Consider the following 18807-nt stretch of genomic DNA (forward strand, 5'->3'; position numbering starts at 1 on the left):
CAAGCTATTTTTGTCCAAAAAGTAGTTGTGGTGTGATACAAAATGCTAGTAGCTTACAATGTTTCATTCTATGTGGAAATAATTTTTACAATGAAGATTCCTTTTCCGCATACATTTTTTACATTTTGTGGTTTGGTTGTTTTGTGTTTTTATTTTACTTTGCATTTATGTTTTATTTTGTGTTTTGTTATGTTTTGGTCATTTTGTGTTATTGTTTTGCTTTGGATGTTTTGTTTTTGTTTGACTTTTTGTTTAAATTTTGTGTTTTTGTTTTACTTTGGTTGTTTTGTGATTTTGTTTTATTTTGTGTTTTTGTATTGCTTCGTGATTTTTGTGTCTTTTTTGTTTGTTTGTTTTTTGTTATGTTTTGCTTGTTTTGTTTTTTTTATTTCTTTCTTTTTTGCGGTTTGGTGTTTTTTATGTTTTGGTTATTTTGTTTTGCCTTTTGTTTTATTTTGTGTGATTCTTTATTGTCTTTTGTGTTTTTTTGTTTCTTTTTTGTTTTTGGGGGGGTGGGTGTGTTTTCCTTTTTTTTTATTCTTTGGTTTGCTTTTTTGGTTTTTGTTTTATTTTGTGTTTTTTTGTTCTCAATCCAGATCCCCCTCAGGTACAGATTGTGCGCTCAGTAATAGTACCTCAGGAAGGACAATACTTCAAACTGGAGTGTGTATCCAAAGGCAACCCACTGTGAGTGCAGCTTTCTTTTAATCACTTACGTGAACATTGTTTGAATATGGTTTGTCTTATGAAGTTGAAGTTGCAGAATCATCACATTTAAAGGCAGCTCTTATCTGCATGCTGGGAACAAAAAGCAATAATACTAAATCAGATAGTATAAATCAGAACTCTTTTAAAGTGGCCTTCCAGAGGTAGAGGACAAAACTGTAAAAAGTTCCTTGAACAGAAATGATAACAAAATGAGAGACAAATCTTTTCTACCACCAGCCTACTAGACCTATTCCCTAAACAGATTAAAGGATTAGGTTCAACCAAATGTTTGTTTTTGTTCCATATTTACAATGGCAGTACAACAGGGGGCATTTATATTAGATGTGTTCTTGTCTTCAAAAAAAGCTTGACACATTGGGGAATCAATGCAGCCTGCATGACCGGTGTCTGAAGCACTTATGAAACAACGCCAATCTATTGGCCCACCTGGCCCATGACGTCATAGGCAAGATGCCCGGAAGTATAAAAGGGTACCTGCTGAATACGTCATCCACTTTTGAAGTGCGTGTGATAGACCAGGAGAGCGTTGTGGAAGTGTGTGCCTCTGTTCCAGAGGTTTCTGGCACTTGAGGATGCACACAATCTATCTGTCATCTGTTTTGGTCAGGAGCTTATGCATTCAGAGCCCTCGAGTTGTGAGTGTTATCCAATGAGAAGCTCCATTCGTGTCTTTCTCTCTTCTCGAGAGATGAATGACAAGTGTTTGCATCTCGCGTTTTTGGTCCTGCTGTTGCCGAGGCACAGCGGAGACCCAGATCACAGGATTTGCCGGGTTGAGATGCCCTTTTTCGGGTTATCGGATCCCGAGGATAGTGCTCAAATCGAGCAACGCCTTAGGAAATGTGTTCCTCTGTGTTTGAATTCTAACACTGTGGGCATGTTCTGCTTTTGCGTTTGTCTCAGCAAAGAGCACATGCGTTCAGAGTTATGCACTCATTTTGATAAGTCACAATGTCCATGCTCCGCTCATGTTTGTTCCTATTCCCAAAGGGATATGGAGCAGAGTGACTGTGTTTTGCAGCCCGGTTCCGTCATTGCCATGGCACAGTTTATCTAACCTCACGGTCATCTTTTTGATCTTCGGCATCTGCACACCCTCTTTATACGGGTTGGCAGATGCCACAGATATTGTTGGGTTGTTATGACGATGAAGTCTGAGTACGCAGTCTTTTCAGCCCTGATCCTGCGAGATCGTGGGTGGAGCTGTATTCGGCTCAGCCATGCCTCTCTAATATGAATGTTATTTTCGGTGGTGCTAAAAATCCTGGGAGAGAAAACTCGCAAGCCTCTCTCCGCAGATTCAGCGGAGAGAGGCTTGCGAGGTTTCTCTCCCAGGATTTTTAGCACCTAGAGCGCTTATGAGGAATATATTTTGCTCTGGAATATGGCGGTCTGAGGGCAGCTATATTCTAGCCTAGATTCTAATAACTAGGTTGGGTTCCCCTTGGCACAAGTTTTCGAGTAAGTGTTGAAGCCTTTGTTTAGGGGCCTGCTATTCGAGGATAGCTGTGTTCCAGCATGGAGTCCGCTTCCCTTTTAGGATTTTTAGATTTTGGTCTCTGAGAACCCCTTGCCTGGACTGTGCTGTCTCCCCTTCAGGGTTTTAAATAGATGGCCCACTTCCGTGGCCTGGGCAATCTTCAACCTTATCTGAGAGAATTGCCATTTGAAGATAGCTGAGTCCAGCTCTCTGGTGCTATGGCTACTGCTTACATCAGGCTTGATCTCAGACTATGATGTTTTGTGTTCGCTCTTTAGCGAATCATTTACTGATGGTGTGGATCTCCCTCTTGTGAGATCTTAGTCAATATCACAATGCTTTGCTAGCCTACTGTGAGACTGACACAAATTGGGGGACCTCCTTAATATTGCCTTCTGACGGTGGTTATATTCCAGCCATTGTTTTTGGCTTCCAGCCATCTGTGGCTAGCTGTATTCTACTGTAATTGCAGTGAGCCCTCTCGTGGAGTTGGCCCCTTTCCTAGCTATCTGAGGATAGCTGTGTGCTAGCTCACTGATCGCCCCCCTGCTTACGATTTTAGGTAGCGGCCTCTTGAGCCCTTACCTAGACAGTCTCCCCTCTTTGGGTCGTAAGTAGACAGCCCATCTTTGTGTCTGGGTAGTTTCAGTAGGTCCCCCTTCTGGTAGCCCTTTCTAGGTGCATACCAATCTGAGGATATCTGTGCTAGCTCAGTGACTGCTACTCTTCCTAGGGTTTTTAAGTAGCGGTCTCTTTGAGCCCTTGCATAGGCAGTGTTATCTCCACTTCTGGGGTAGTAAGTAGATAGCCCACTATCTGTGGTCTGGGTAGCTCTGCAGGAAGGCTATCTAGGCTAGCTGTGAATTGTTTACTTGGGACTGACATGGTTTAGGGTCCTTCTTAGTAAAGCTACCTGAGGTTGGTTCCCCCATTTCTGTAAAGTTGCATGAGTGGCCTGTGTTGTCAGTGGCATGGCCCCTTTCTGAGGAAACCCTTTCGTTTCCTTGGTGCTCCTCCCACCAGGTGGACAGGCATGCGCCTCGGCACAGTGTTTGGATCTTGTTCTCCAAAGTGCCCCTTAGTCGGTGCAGTGTTGAGTTTCCTAAACGGGGAACGTCTCTGGTTACGCATGTAACCATGGTTCCCCACAGAGAATGAGACGCTGTGCCCCCTTGCCACACATTCGGACTGCCTGTCTACGTCTCCTTCAGACAGCTAAAGAGGATGACATATTCAGCAGGTGGCCTTTCATACTTCCAGGCATACCGCCTATGACGTCATGGGCTAAGTGGGCCAATAGATTGGAGTTGTTCCACACATGCTTAAGACACCGGTCATGCAGGCTGCATTCCCCAATGTGCCCCCTAGGGGCCACAGCATCTCATTCCCTCTGGGGTACCATAGTTACATGCGTAAACTGAGACGTTTCCTAGCACTGCATGCCAATTTCAATATTTTAATATAATATTTTGATAAAATAACAGCTTCCCTGCAGTTTTGGGAATGCGTGAATCCTTTGTTAAACTCTATAGTTTATTGCAGTAGCTTGTATGAACACAAAATAAAACTTAAAATGACCCAGTAAAATGTAATTAAATTGCATTTCTATGCATAATAATCACAGGATTGTGAACCTTCTTATGTACAGACATACCAGTGTTTTCCGAGTTTTTGAATTTTCTGAGACATCAAGCTATATTACTCTTTCATTCTCAGGCCTGAGCCAGTTTTTTGGACAAAAGATGGAGGTGAGCTTCCTGATGTTGAACGAATGATTGTGGAGGGTAGAGATCTAATCATAACCACACTGAACAAAACAGACAACGGCACATATCGCTGTGAGGCCAGCAACCAACTCGGCACCAACAGGGATGAATTTACACTGTATGTGTACGGTAAGTACTTCTGGGTCATCATAACCTCTGGAGGGCAATAAATCCATGAGTTTATTTATTTATATTCTCATATGTTCTCATTATTTAGTTTATTTGTGAAAGTTTGTTAATATCCATTGTAATACGCATCTAAACACACATACGCACTCAGTAAACTCTTCATGGCCTAGTTTATCAGGGGGTTGTGTGTTTGAGGGTATACAGCAGAAACTGCTGGTGGCTGCAGTATTTGCCACCAAAATGAGACAGAGCCAGAAATGATAAGTTGGTTCTCCAAAACAGGAAGTAAAGCAAGAGAAGAACACACAATTAAGGGTCCACTGCTAATGCAGATAACATTTGTCAAGCTAAAATTGGAAGGAAGATACAGAACGCTTGGGACAGAGACGGATTTGTAGCAACGCTTTTTAATAGACCCAAACAGCAATCTTTGAGATCATTTGGAAGATACACATTTGTTGTACTAAAAACAAAGACACGGGATTTGTCTCAACAGGAGGGGCCTTTATGGACAGATGCCTTTTGAAAGTCGAGCCCAAAGCTCTCCATGCTTTTCCATTACCCCAGATTTATTTGGAAAAAGACAAACAGACACACAAAATAAAGACTCATGTACAAGATAGAATCTCTTCGAATGAATCAGGTTACAGAAAGTTATCTGTTAGCATAACAGTATATTAGCGACATGCTAACTACTTTTGAATAGTCTTCGACTGAAATGAACACTTTTTGTTGCAATATTTACTATAGCAACAACTAACCATTCAAACCTCGACCCTCAGGTTAAAGAGACGAGAGGAAGCGAGTGACAGGCAGGTGTAAAGAGAAAAAGAGAGGGAGAATCTCATTCACATGACTCATTACCTTCTAATTCATCTAGATGTCTTACTTCACCCGAGTGATATTTATTAAGCCCTTCCTTTCAGGATGAGTTGTCCAACTCTGCTCTCGAATGAACCTAATTTGCTAATGGTATGACTGCCGAGTGGCAATAAATGTCATTTGAAATCACGCACTCCCAATTCATCTCCAGTTACCATATTAATTCCCATGTATTAATGTGTCTGCTGGTAGGCACACTTTTTTTTTTTTTTTTTGCAGGGACAGAAAGAAATGGGAATGTCTGGTGTTTAGAAGAGGCAAAAAAAATACAAAGTAGGATGGCAAATTGTGTTATGTTAGTAATATGTTCAATAGGATGGCAAATCGGGTGTGTAACATTACTCAGTTTTGTTTTGCGTGTCTTATCCTTGGAAATGGGTATCATAAGGAATTTGAATGATTCCGATTCTGATTCAACTAAATCTTGTGAAAATAAAGTGTGCTTAATTCTACTGAATGTGCACTTGCAGATAATATAACATTAATGATATTAAAAGCTACTTAAATGTACTTAGTGCATGTTTCTTAAGACACCTAAGTACAGTTGTAAAAAGTGCAATTTGTAATGTTATGAAACATTTTAAAGTTCATTTTAGATAATTGTTTTAAATTTGTTGTCATGGTTTATTAATAAAGTACACAAATTTTGATGTGTTGACTATGCTACAGCACATGTAGCATACCCCTGAATATATATATATATATATATATATTGTAGTGACTGGAGACCACTATACTGTATATGGGTAGCTCTATAGTGTATTAGAGTTGTGCTGGCATAGGTAGTAACAATATAACTCACAGAGCCATTCACTCACAGGGTTCCCCCTTAAATTCCACTCTCTCCTCTCTGCTATTGTATAAATCAAAGTTTAAAAAGCCCATAAAGACAAAAGCGAAACCTCAGAAGTCAAGCCTGCAGCAGCAGAGAGTTTGCAGAAAGACAAGCATGAGCCTAGAAAACAGCAGCATCCATGACCAATCGGATTTCTCCGCTGGATGGGAAAATCCAAATATTGGTCTGCACGCTCCTATGTGAGTGATATTGAGCTGCTGAGAGACCTGTGACATCTCTCCTGCAGGTGTAATGTATAGTCTAATTGTACCAAGCAGTAGGTCTGAGCAGACGAGACTACTTCTGGCTACTCGGAGCCCCGAGTTCTCCTCTGACTTTTAAATGAGCATCAGCATTTACGTCTCGTGGGTTTAATCCGGCGCTGGCTTGGAAATTTAAAATATTTATTGCTTGCTTCCTATAATCAGCATGTGTTCGCTCCCAACCCCCTCTCAATTAAAACCATGAGAACAGATGAAAAAGAGTTTCGTTTACTTGCTCGGAAAAGCATGCAAACATCCATAAAATTGACGTGTTTTCAGAAGCACGCCCCGCTGCCGGAGATGAAATGCTTCCAGAGGCACTTGTGAGGCAATTTGACCCTAAACGAAATCCTTGCCAAATAGCTTGAAAATGCTGAGTTGTATTTATGCTTCTTTTAACTTTTTCCTCCTCTCCAGTCTTAGGTCTTATTTAAAATGGCTAATTATGTATCGGTAATCAGTTTGGGAGAAGAGTAAAGAAAGGGCGCAGGAGGCAAAGACTGATCAAAACAGCTCGCGTTTGAAGTCCAAGCAGAGGAAACGAGCAAACACTCACGTTTCTGATCCAGAACTTAAGCATTAAACATTAGGGAACCAAAAGAGAAGCCTTGACCAACAAGAAAAGCTGAAAATAAACATGTAAATAAAGCTTTTTGGGGCACGGTCATGTGTATAACAGGGCTGATGGGTCAATTGCCCAAAAACATATCCAGGTCATGTTTCACCCTAAAGATTTTTTTAACGATGTCATATATATAATATTATATATATATATATAATATTTTAAGAAATGCTTATTAAGAAATAATTTTATTCAGCAAGGATGCATTAATAAAACTTTTATAATTTCACAAAATATTTAAGAAATGTTAAAACTGTTTTCAAAATATGTTGTTCTTTTGAAACATTTATTGAACAAAGAATACTGAATATTATATATAGATAGATAGATAGATAGATAGATAGATAGATAGATAGATAGATAGATAGATAGATAGATAGATAGATAGATAGATAGATAGATAGATATAAATTCAATCCACACAGACTGAAGTCTTTTAAATCTTTGGTTCTTTTAATTGTGGTGATTTGGGCTCACAATTAACATCTCAACAAATAAGAATACTTCCTAAGACCAATACAAAAATAAAATAATAATAATAATAATTTTGAATTGTTGGCCTTCTGGAAAGTATGTTCATGTCTATACGTGTACTCAATACTTGGTAGGGCTCTGTAATGAAATTAAAACTCCATATTAATCGGGAAGAAGGAGGCGGGAACCGGCGCACAATCAAAACATTTTAATATTCAAAAAAAATACAAAACAGCGCACCAGCCCCTCGCGGACGACTGGTGCGCGCAAATAAAAACCAAAACATAAAATAATGTCCCAGGCCTGGTCCTCTCTCGTCCTTCACTATAGTCGCTCCAGTTTTATATCCTTCCATCTCCTACGTGGGACTCGATACCGGCGGTGGGGCGCAGGTGCAGCTCATCTCCAATCACTACACCTGGCCTCACTCCTCTTTCCCACGCCTCTCGGCCCCGCCCCACTCGCCGGGGGGTACCCTCGAGACTACGCTTAGATGCACCTGTATATATATATATATATATATATATATATATATATATATATATATACTTAAACAAATAATAATAAAATAAAACATATTTCCCAATGCTAGTAGCTTGTGGTAACATTATTGGCAAAATCCCCATCAACAACACTAAAAACGTAAATTTCTTTAATCAAAATGTAGTTTTGTATATATTTTGAATTTGAAGTGAAACGTGGCCTAGACATGCTCTTGACAGGTTTGTGAGATTCACCCAGATCAGAAACCCTGTGGTAAACACACTCAGCCTGCAGCAGAAATGAGGGGGGAACAGTCACGCTGCGTTTGAACTACAGCACGGATGTGGATCTTCCCATCTCTGTCTTTCTCCATCTCTCTCACTGCCACTTAACGTCACCTCCACCTTTTTACATCAGACATTCTTTTTTTCCTCATTGTGCAAATTGGACTAAAAGGTTTTTGGTTTTTGTGTTGTGGGGAAAAAAAGCTAGCCAAAGATGAAATTCTTGTTGTCAGGCTGTCAAAGAGGTGAGAGATAAAAGGCATTTCTAATCAGACATCTGCTCTGTTTCAGTAAATCGAAGGGCAGATGTAATACTCCAGTGTGGACAAACAAGCACATGGGGACAAGCAACACTGACATTGTGAACCTTTAAAAACGTCCATAGACACTGCAATTCATCACTTAAACATCAGGTCTTGTTTACTAATAATTGCATGGACGCATGAAATGGTTATTATATTAATGAATTTTAAGAAACGTCTCTTACGTATGTGTGGCGAGTGGGGCGGGGCCGAGAGGCGTGGGAACGAGGAGTGAGGCCAGGTGTAGTGATTGGAGATGAGCTACACCTGAGCCCCACCGCTAGTATCGAGTCCCACGTAGGAGATGGAAGGATATAAAACTGGAGCGACGACCGTGAAGGACGAGAGAGGACCAGGCCTGGGACATTAGTTTATGTTTGCTTTTTATTTATGCGCGTCAGTCGCCGTGAGGGGCTGACGCGCTGTTTTGTGTTTATTTTTGGATATTAAAATGAGTTTTGATTGTGCGCCGGTTCCCGCCTCCTTCTTCCCGATGATTAGGAAGTTTGTTTGTTACAGTGGTGCCGAAGCCCGGGAGAAGGAGGGACGCGCTGCTGAAGATCCCTCGCCGCTGTGGTGAATCCGCGGTGCCCTCGAGCAGGCGAGGTATGTGCCGCCAGGGACGCTCGAGGCGGTGGGCTGGAGCGAGTTGCCGGGGACGGGCGAGCTCGCTGCCGACCGCCCACGACAAGGAGGGGCGGCTGCCGTCCGTGAGGGAGCGGAGGAGTCGGCGCCGTTCGCCAGGGGGCCGGAGCCTGCCGCCTCCGTGACGGAATCCGGAGGGGCAGGGAACGGGGGACTCCTGCCGCTGCCCAAAATCGGAGGAGCCGTCGCCGTCCATCGGGCGGCGGAGGAGTGTCGCGCCGTCCGCCGAGGGCCGTCCAGTGCCACCGCCAGGCACCGCGGAGGAGATCACCCAGCTGGTGGAGGGCCGAGCAGCAGTGCGTCTGGGAACCGGATTTTTTTTTTTTTTTTTTTTTCCTCTCTCCCCTCTCTCGTCCTTGTCGCTTCTCCTTCCATCTCCTTTTCTCTCGCCTCGTCTGTCCTACCCCCAGGTTCCTGCAGGTCCCCGTGAGCGGTCCCCCCCCGGAGGGAAGGGGGGGGGGGGGGGGGGGGGTAGAGCGCAGTCTCGAGGGTACCCCCCGGCCTGCGAGGGGCGATGGGGGTATGTGGCGAGTGGGGCGGGGCCGAGAGGCGTGGGAACGAGGAGTGAGGCCAGGTGTAGTGATTGGAGATGAGCTACACCTGAGCCCCACCGCTAGTATCGAGTCCCACGTAGGAGATGGAAGGATATAAAACTGGAGCGACGACCGTGAAGGACGAGAGAGGACCAGGCCTGGGACATTAGTTTATGTTTGCTTTTTATTTATGCGCGTCAGTCGCCGTGAGGGGCTGACGCGCTGTTTTGTGTTTATTTTTGGATATTAAAATGAGTTTTGATTGTGCGCCGGTTCCCGCCTCCTTCTTCCCGATGATTAGGAAGTTTGTTTGTTACAGTATGTAACCTTTGTTCCCTGAAGAAGGGAACAGTCAGTAATGACCAACTTTGGGATCTCAAAGCTGGTTATTACCGACGTGACATCGACACTGACTGAAAGGGAACCAGTTTGTCATCCTCAAAACAGACAAGAGATAACAGACTTATCTAAAGCTATAGTCTATATGATGAAATGCATGCATTTAACATGAAACAAATATGTATAAAAAAAAAAATAATAATAATCTTAACATGATTACACCCAGAGTATATTATTTTTATGTCTGTTAGAAAGAATCTGGAAAAGTTAGAAATAAATGTCATATTGTGGAAGGGTCATGGATATACTTTCATGGGAGAAAACTCAATAAATGTTGTTAAAGGGGGGGGGGGGTGAAATGCTCGTTTTCACTCAATATCCTGTTAATCTTGAGTACCTATAAAGTAGTACTGCATCCTTCATAACTCCAAAAGTCTTTAGTTTTATTATATTCATAAGAGAAAGATAGTCTGTACTGATTTTTCCCGGAAAAACACGACCGACAGGAGGCGTGATGTGTGGGCGGAGCTAAAGAATCACGAGCGCCAGTAGGCTTTTGCATTGAGAGCGTTTGAAAGCTTTGACATTACCTTGAGGAAAAAACCATCATCCAAAAAAAACCATGGCTAACAGTCAGATTCTGCCGTTTATTTATGATCCAGAATCAGATCCCGAGGCTGAAACTGAACGAGAGCAGCAGCAGCAACGACTCGCTCCGAGTGGGGCTCAACCCGGGTCTCCGGCATGGGAGGGGACGCACTAACAAGGAGGCAGAGATATTTGAAGCAGTTTTACTCACCGCATGCGGTTCCAACACACGATCGTGACCCTTTTTCGTTGGGATTGCATCATCCTTAAGAAATAAACGATACGCAAATCCGTCGTCAAACTGGGCCTTGTTTGTAAAACAAGCATCTTCGAAATGCAGGGAACAAACACAAACACTTGCACAACTCCGTTGATGCTCTGTAAAAATAAACTCCATCCACTGGTCCCTTAATGTCCCTCTTTGGTAATCTGTGCAGGGTTGTCTTGCCCTGGCAACCAAAAACACACTCCTTTTGTGACATTTCGCGACGCTCTCGCTCTGATCAGTGATTGTCTGTGCTCAGCCTCTCCATCTAACGTCACACAGAGCCATACTCGAAAAAAAATTTCCGAAACTTGTGACAAACCGGAAGGAGTATTTTTGGAACAGAAATACTCCTTCAAACGTTCAACTTAATTTTTGAAACTTTGTCCATGTTTAGCATGGGAATCCAACTCTTTAACAGTGTAAAAAACTCAGTATGCATGAAATAGCATTTCACCCCTCCTTTAAAATACAAACAATAATATTTTATACAATGAGAAGCATTTTTGCCAAATGTCAAGTGTCAAGTGGTGTAACCAAGAAAATAATTGTCTTTCACGTACAATGGACAAGAGTTAGTTAGTTAGTTAGTTAGTTAGTATATATTTTTGTGCAAATTCATGCCAGTTTAAAAAAGTTTAGGTAATTTTCAAAATCGAATATCAATGGTGTGACCAAGTAAATCTTAATATAACTTTTTTTTCTTAAAAAATTTACAAACATTTATTTATTTATTTAATTGATAATCCTTTTTTATGCATTTTTATTATTACAGTTAAAAATAAAATCATAAATTCAGAGTACAAAATGTATTGATGAATCATGATTTGTTTGTGAAAAGATTCATACAGATTTCACACACACAATTTCAAGTACGCACGGTGAATGAGACCTAAAGTGTCCCAATTTGTCATGCTGGTTCTCTCCATCTGCGTAAGATAAAGAGGCCAGTAACTCAAATGACTAAACTGGCATTAATATAGTAAAAATATCTTCAGCTTCACTGGCTTGAAATACGGAGCGATTTACATGATAAGTAGCATCATTACAGAGCAGTGCAGCGGGACGTAGTAGACATCGGAGATTAGCGTGGATGTATTATTCTCAATATGTCCAAATGGAAATGTTTTGCAGGATGTGTATGTTTGTACACTGAACTTGTACTTGAAACCATCATGTCGTCCCATTCATTCATGTTTCATCATTCCGACTGCAGGTTAATGCAGTCAGTTGGTGTCTTCATTAATGGTTTTGAGTTTTGTGGCCAGTTTTTTTTTTTTTCTTCTCTCCCTTTGTGATGTCCTCACCCTTGTCTTCCCTTACTGCCCCTTTCTGTCTGCGTCCATGGCAACAGCTAAAGATTTCCCAGGTACAACCACAGGTAAATATTTTTTTTGCTGGAGTGCTGACATCATCATTGCGAGACAGGGCGCTGTAATGTGGCTTGTGGAGTGGGGTGACGGGTTACGCCAATTAACCTCCTCCATAGCATGAGCTGGGAGCCATTGCCTTGCATGGGAGCACTGCTGATCTTTGTGAAATGTCATGGTGCTCTATGGTGCTGTCATTCACATGAGGGATGCTTAAACCTTTGGACCGCTTACTGACGTCAGTGAAAGGAAATTAATATTTTTATGGTTAGGAAGAATCTAGAAGAGATAGAAATACAGTTTATATTATATAATGGTCAATGGCACAAGGATAGATCTCTAGATGTTCTTAGAAATATATATCTATTAGTGCTGGGCAACGATTAACATTTTTTATATCGATTAATCACATTATTGACTACGATTAATCACATTTTTATGCCCTCAAATGTAGTGTTTTGTCCACTTTTTTTTCCATTCCATTTACTATATAGATCAGTGAGTGTGGGCGCTAACCGCACCGGAGTGCAGATCTTCTAATTCGTTCTGCATGATTTCGTGAATATTTCAGAGCGGCAAAAGCGATAGATCTGTATAGCAATATATTGTGAGAGGGTGGTGTTTACAGCGTCCCATTCGACTCAAAATAACAAACCACACAGTTAACAAAACGATTCACTCCACTGTGTTGAGCGAGAGCGCTTCTTTGTTGTCTTCATGTGCTATCGGAAACGTCCTATTTCCAACGTATAAAGCCATGATTACGAGCTCGTTGCATTCTGTGACCTGTGATTTGTCTCTATGTGTATTCAGAGCCAGTGAGTGATGGACTTTCGTAATAATAAAAAACTTTGTTAATGCACAATAAAATAATTGTCGGCGTTAATCAATTAATGCGATAATAACGCGTTAACTTGCCCAGCCCTGATATATATATATATATATATATATATATATATATATATATATATATATATATATATAACTGTATATTTGACCAGAAACGATTTGAGCAAAAGCACAAAAAAAAATATTTCATATTTCTGATAAAACATCATATTGGAAGGGGGGGGGTTTATTTCCAAGTTTGACTCTTGTATATTGAGAAGATAGCTCAGTGTCCTTGTAGAACACAAAGCTTCAAGTTCTTGTTAAGCTCACTAGAACCGAGTAGCAGCAGTGACTGTCGAATTGCTGACATTATAAAAAAAAATATATAAGTCATCAGTCTATGCATGGTATGCCTTTTGAAAACATGTTTTGTTTTGTATGTGCAGTTTCTGTCCTGTTTTTGTTTCGTGAACCATTGATTTTTCAGCTTGATCGTCTCTTTCACTGCAGTCTCTGTGCTGAATGTTCCACCTCGATGTGTTCTAACTATTTGTCTTAGGTCAGTTTTCCATAGCCTGCTCTCCCATGAAAGAATTGATTTTAATTATTAGCAACTCTAATTTGTTTTTAAAACCTAATCATATTTTATGCCACCCACACCATATTCCACTGGAAGTGCCGTGAACATGAGCTGCGAAATGAGTGTGTGGAGATGACAGCAATTATGTACAGCACGTAAAGATAGTATCGCAGGTGTCATCTCTATTTAGAATGCAGTACATACTTTGAGGAACTTTATCAGTTCCAAACAAATTAAGATTTATTTGTGACAAGATGTTGATTACCATAGAAAATTATTAACGGTCTGCCAGTCGATGGTAAACACAGAAACTTTTGCAAAATATGTGTATGGTACTGTGGCCCTGTAGTGCACAATACAACAAAATCACACAATGGAAACAAGTCGCAACTCAACAGAACCAAGCCACAACACAATGAAACTAGCACAACACGATGAAAACAAGCCCCAGTGCAACAAAATTAGCACAACGCAATGGAAACAAGCCACAACACAATGAAATCAGCACAACACAATGGAAACAAAAACAAAACAAAACAAACTAGCCACAACACAACAAAATTAGCACAACACAATGGAAACAAGTCACAACACAAATAGAAACAAGCCAAAACACAAATAAAAACAAGCCACAACACAACGGAAACAAGTACAACACAAAATAAACAAGCCACAACACAACAAAATTAGCACAACACAATGGAAACAAGTCACAACACAAATGAAACAAGCCACAACACAATGCAAACAAGCCAAAACATAAATAAAAACAAGCCACAACACAATGGAAACAAGCCACAACACAATGCAAACAAGGCACAACACAAATGGAAACAAGCCCCAACACAAAGGAAACAAGCCAAAACATAAATAAAAACAAGCCTCAACACAATGGAAACAAGTCACAACGCAAAGGAAACAAGCCACAACAAAAAATAGCACAACATAATGGAAACAAGCCACAACACAAATGGAAACAAGCCACAACACAATGCAAACAAGGCACAACACAATGGAAACAAGCCACAACACAATGCAAACAAGCCACAACACAATTGAAACAAGCCACAACACAATGCAATCAAGCCACAACACAATGCAATCAAGCCACAACACAAATGGAAACAAGCCACAACACAATGCAAACAAGCCACAACACAATTCAATCAAGCCACAACACAATGGAAACAAGCCCCAACACAATGCAAACAAGCCACAACACAATGCAAACAAGCCACAACACAATGGAAACAAGCCACAACACAATGCAAACAAGCCACAACACAATGGAAACAAGCCACAGCACAATGCAATCAAGCCACAACACAATGCAATCAAGCCACAACACAAATGGAAACAAGCCACAACACAATGCAAACAAGCCACAACACAATGCAATCAAGCCACAACACAATGGAAACAAGCCACAACAACACAATGCAAACAGGCCACAACACAATGGAAACAAGCCCCAACACAATGCAAACAAGCCACAACACAATGGAAACAAGCCCCATCACAATGGAAACAAGCCACAACACAAATAGAAACAAGCCACATCATAATGGAAACAAGCCACAACACAATGGAAACAAGCCCCAACACAATGCAAACAAGCCACAACACAATGCAAACAAGCCACAACACAATGGAAACAAGCCACAACACAATGCAAACAAGCCACAACACAATGGAAACAAGCCACAGCACAATGCAATCAAGCCACAACACAATGCAATCAAGCCACAACACAAATGGAAACAAGCCACAACACAATGCAAACAAGCCACAACACAATGCAATCAAGCCACAACACAATGGAAACAAGCCACAACACAATGGAAACAAGCCACAACAACACAATGCAAACAAGCCACAACACAATGGAAACAAGCCCCAACACAATGCAAACAAGCCACAACACAATGGAAACAAGCCACAACACAAATGGAAACAAGCCACATCACAATGGAAACAAGCCACAACACAATGGAAACAAGCCACAACACAAATGGAAAAAAGCCACAACACAATGCAAACAAGCCACAACACAATGCAATCAAGCCACAACACAATGGAAACAAGCCCCAACACAATGGAAACAAGCCACAACACAATGCAAACAAGCCACAACACAATGCAATCAAGCCACAACACAATGGAAACAAGCCACAACAACACAATGCAAACAAGCCACAACACAATGGAAACAAGCCCCAACACAATGCAAACAAGCCACAACACAATGGAAACAAGCCACATCACAATGGAAACAAGCCACAACACAATGGAAACAAGCCCCAACACAATGCAAACAAGCCACAACACAATGCAAACAAGCCACAACACAATGGAAACAAGCCACAACACAATGCAAACAAGCCACAACACAATGGAAACAAGCCACAGCACAATGCAATCAAGCCACAACACAATGCAATCAAGCCACAACACAAATGGAAACAAGCCACAACACAATGCAATCAAGCCACAACACAAATGGAAACAAGCCACAACACAATGCAAACAAGCCACAACACAATGCAATCAAGCCACAACACAATGGAAACAAGCCCCAACACAATGCAAACAAGCCACAACACAATGCAAACAAGCCACAACACAATGGAAACAAGCCACAACACAATGCAAACAAGCCACAACACAATGGAAACAAGCCACAGCACAATGCAATCAAGCCACAACACAATGCAATCAAGCCACAACACAAATGGAAACAAGCCACAACACAATGCAAACAAGCCACAACACAATGCAATCAAGCCACAACACAATGGAAACAAGCCACAACAACACAATGCAAACAAGCCACAACACAATGGAAACAAGCCCCAACACAATGCAAACAAGCCACAACACAATGGAAACAAGCCCCATCACAATGGAAACAAGCCACAACACAAATGGAAACAAGCCAAATCATAATGGAAACAAGCCACAACACAATGGAAACAAGCCCCAACACAATGCAAACAAGCCACAACACAATGCAAACAAGCCACAACACAATGGAAACAAGCCACAACACAATGCAAACAAGCCACAACACAATGGAAACAAGCCACAGCACAATGCAATCAAGCCACAACACAATGCAATCAAGCCACAACACAATGGAAACAAGCCACAACACAATGCAAACAAGCCACAACACAATGCAATCAAGCCACAACACAATGGAAACAAGCCACAACACAATGGAAACAAGCCACAACAACACAATGCAAACAAGCCACAACACAATGGAAACAAGCCCCAACACAATGCAAACAAGCCACAACACAATGGAAACAAGCCCCATCACAATGGAAACAAGCCACAACACAAATGGAAACAAGCCACATCACAATGGAAACAAGCCCCATCACAATGGAAACAAGCCACAACACAAATGGAAACAAGCCACATCACAATGGAAACAAGCCACAACACAATGGAAACAAGCCACAACACAAATGGAAACAAGCCACAACACAATGCAATCAAGCCACAACACAATGGAAACAAGCCCCAACACAATGGAAACAAGCCACAACACAATGCAAACAAGCCACAACACAAATGGAAACAAGCCACAACACAATGCAAACAAGCCACAACACAATGCAATCAAGCCACAACACAATGGAAACAAGCCACAACAACACAATGCAAACAAGCCACAACACAATGGAAACAAGCCCCAACACAATGCAAACAAGCCACAACACAATGGAAACAAGCCCCATCACAATGGAAACAAGCCACAACACAAATGGAAACAAGCCACATCACAATGGAAACAAGCCACAACACAATGGAAACAAGCCCCAACACAATGCAAACAAGCCACAACACAATGCAAACAAGCCACAACACAATGGAAACAAGCCACAGCACAATGCAATCAAGCCACAACACAATGCAATCAAGCCACAACACAAATGGAAACAAGCCACAACACAATGCAAACAAGCCACAACACAATGCAATCAAGCCACAACACAATGGAAACAAGCCACAACACAATGGAAACAAGCCACAACAACACAATGCAAACAAGCCACAACACAATGGAAACAAGCCCCAACACAATGCAAACAAGCCACAACACAATGGAAACAAGCCCCATCACAATGGAAACAAGCCACAACACAATGGAAACAAGCCACAACACAAATGGAAACAAGCCACAACACAATGCAAACAAGCCACAACACAATGCAATCAAGCCACAACACAATGGAAACAAGCCCCAACACAATGGAAACAAGCCACAACACAATGGAAACAAGCCACAACACAATGCAAACAAGCCACAACACAATGGAAACAAGCCACAGCACAATGCAATCAAGCCACAACACAATGCAATCAAGCCACAACACAAATGGAAACAAGCCACAACACAATGCAAACAAGCCACAACACAATGCAATCAAGCCACAACACAATGGAAACAAGCCCCATCACAATGGAAACAAGCCACAACACAAATGGAAACAAGCCACATCACAATGGAAACAAGCCACAACACAATGGAAACAAGCCAGAACACAAATGTAAACAAGCCGCAACAAAACAGAAGGAAGCAAAATCCTTAGAAACAAGGATTTCGTTGTGTTGTGCACTACTAAGCCACCATAGTATGGACACTAATAATGAAAGTGTATTAACTTTTTTAAAGTTATAAGAATGATTTAAAACTTTTGGATGAAATAATTAAGTATCTTTGTAATAAAATAATAAAATACCCTCCAGAATGTCTTACATCACACAATTTATGCTTGTTTTTCCAAACAAAGAGACTGCATTCGGTGTTAATCAACAAAGTGTCACAGATCCTGTCAAGAGACCTTAACTTGATTTGAATCTGAAACATTCTAATAATGATGCAAATGGAAAGCACTGCGTATAGACCTCGATTTCTTATCTTCACAGACATTTCTATGTATAATTTCACAGATTCTTTGCCACAAATTGTAAAGCAAGCAGTAATTAATTGCACAGTGATTTATTTTGATGCAAATGTTCATTTAAAACATTCTGATTGGGTATGTGTGTGCCATAAAACACATCCGTTCTGTGCCTCCGGCCTTTCACATGCGAGATCTTAATGGAATTCATTAATGCTCAAGTGAAATGATGTACGTCTTTGGCCACATGTCACCATCCTTGAATGAGACTAATGATTGCTAATGGAATTTCTACTGACTGAGTACTGATTTATTTCCACAAACAAGCTCCATTTCCAGAAGAGTGAAGTGAAGTGTCTTTGCTCTATCAACAGAGAGATACACATGCTTCTGACCTCGGCTGGCCAGCTGTCACTCTGTGATCAGATACATTTGGAGATATCAAATTGTTTTCTATTCTGGCATGTCTGTTCGACCCTTTGCTGATGCTC

General features: G+C 41.3%; 1 protein-coding gene across 5 annotated transcripts in view; it reads left to right on the forward strand.

The window, feature by feature from the left end:
- Window positions 1-18807, forward strand: part of LOC113115274 (cell adhesion molecule 2-like) — a 212208-nt gene that overhangs the window by 184751 nt on the left and 8650 nt on the right. For 3 of the 5 annotated variants that reach the window (XM_026282738.1, XM_026282735.1, XM_026282736.1), the window contains exons 7-8: window positions 597-687; window positions 3926-4104. In XM_026282738.1, coding sequence (XP_026138523.1) covers window positions 597-687; window positions 3926-4104 — 270 coding nt within the window. Of the gene's footprint in view, window positions 1-596; window positions 688-3925; window positions 4105-11973; window positions 12001-18807 lie in introns of all 5 variants that reach the window. The other 2 variants (XM_026282737.1, XM_026282734.1) reach the window with 1 other exon arrangement.

The sequence above is a fragment of the Carassius auratus genome, chromosome 15 (assembly GCF_003368295.1).
Source record: "Carassius auratus strain Wakin chromosome 15, ASM336829v1, whole genome shotgun sequence".
Classification (NCBI taxonomy): Eukaryota; Metazoa; Chordata; class Actinopteri; order Cypriniformes; family Cyprinidae; genus Carassius; species Carassius auratus.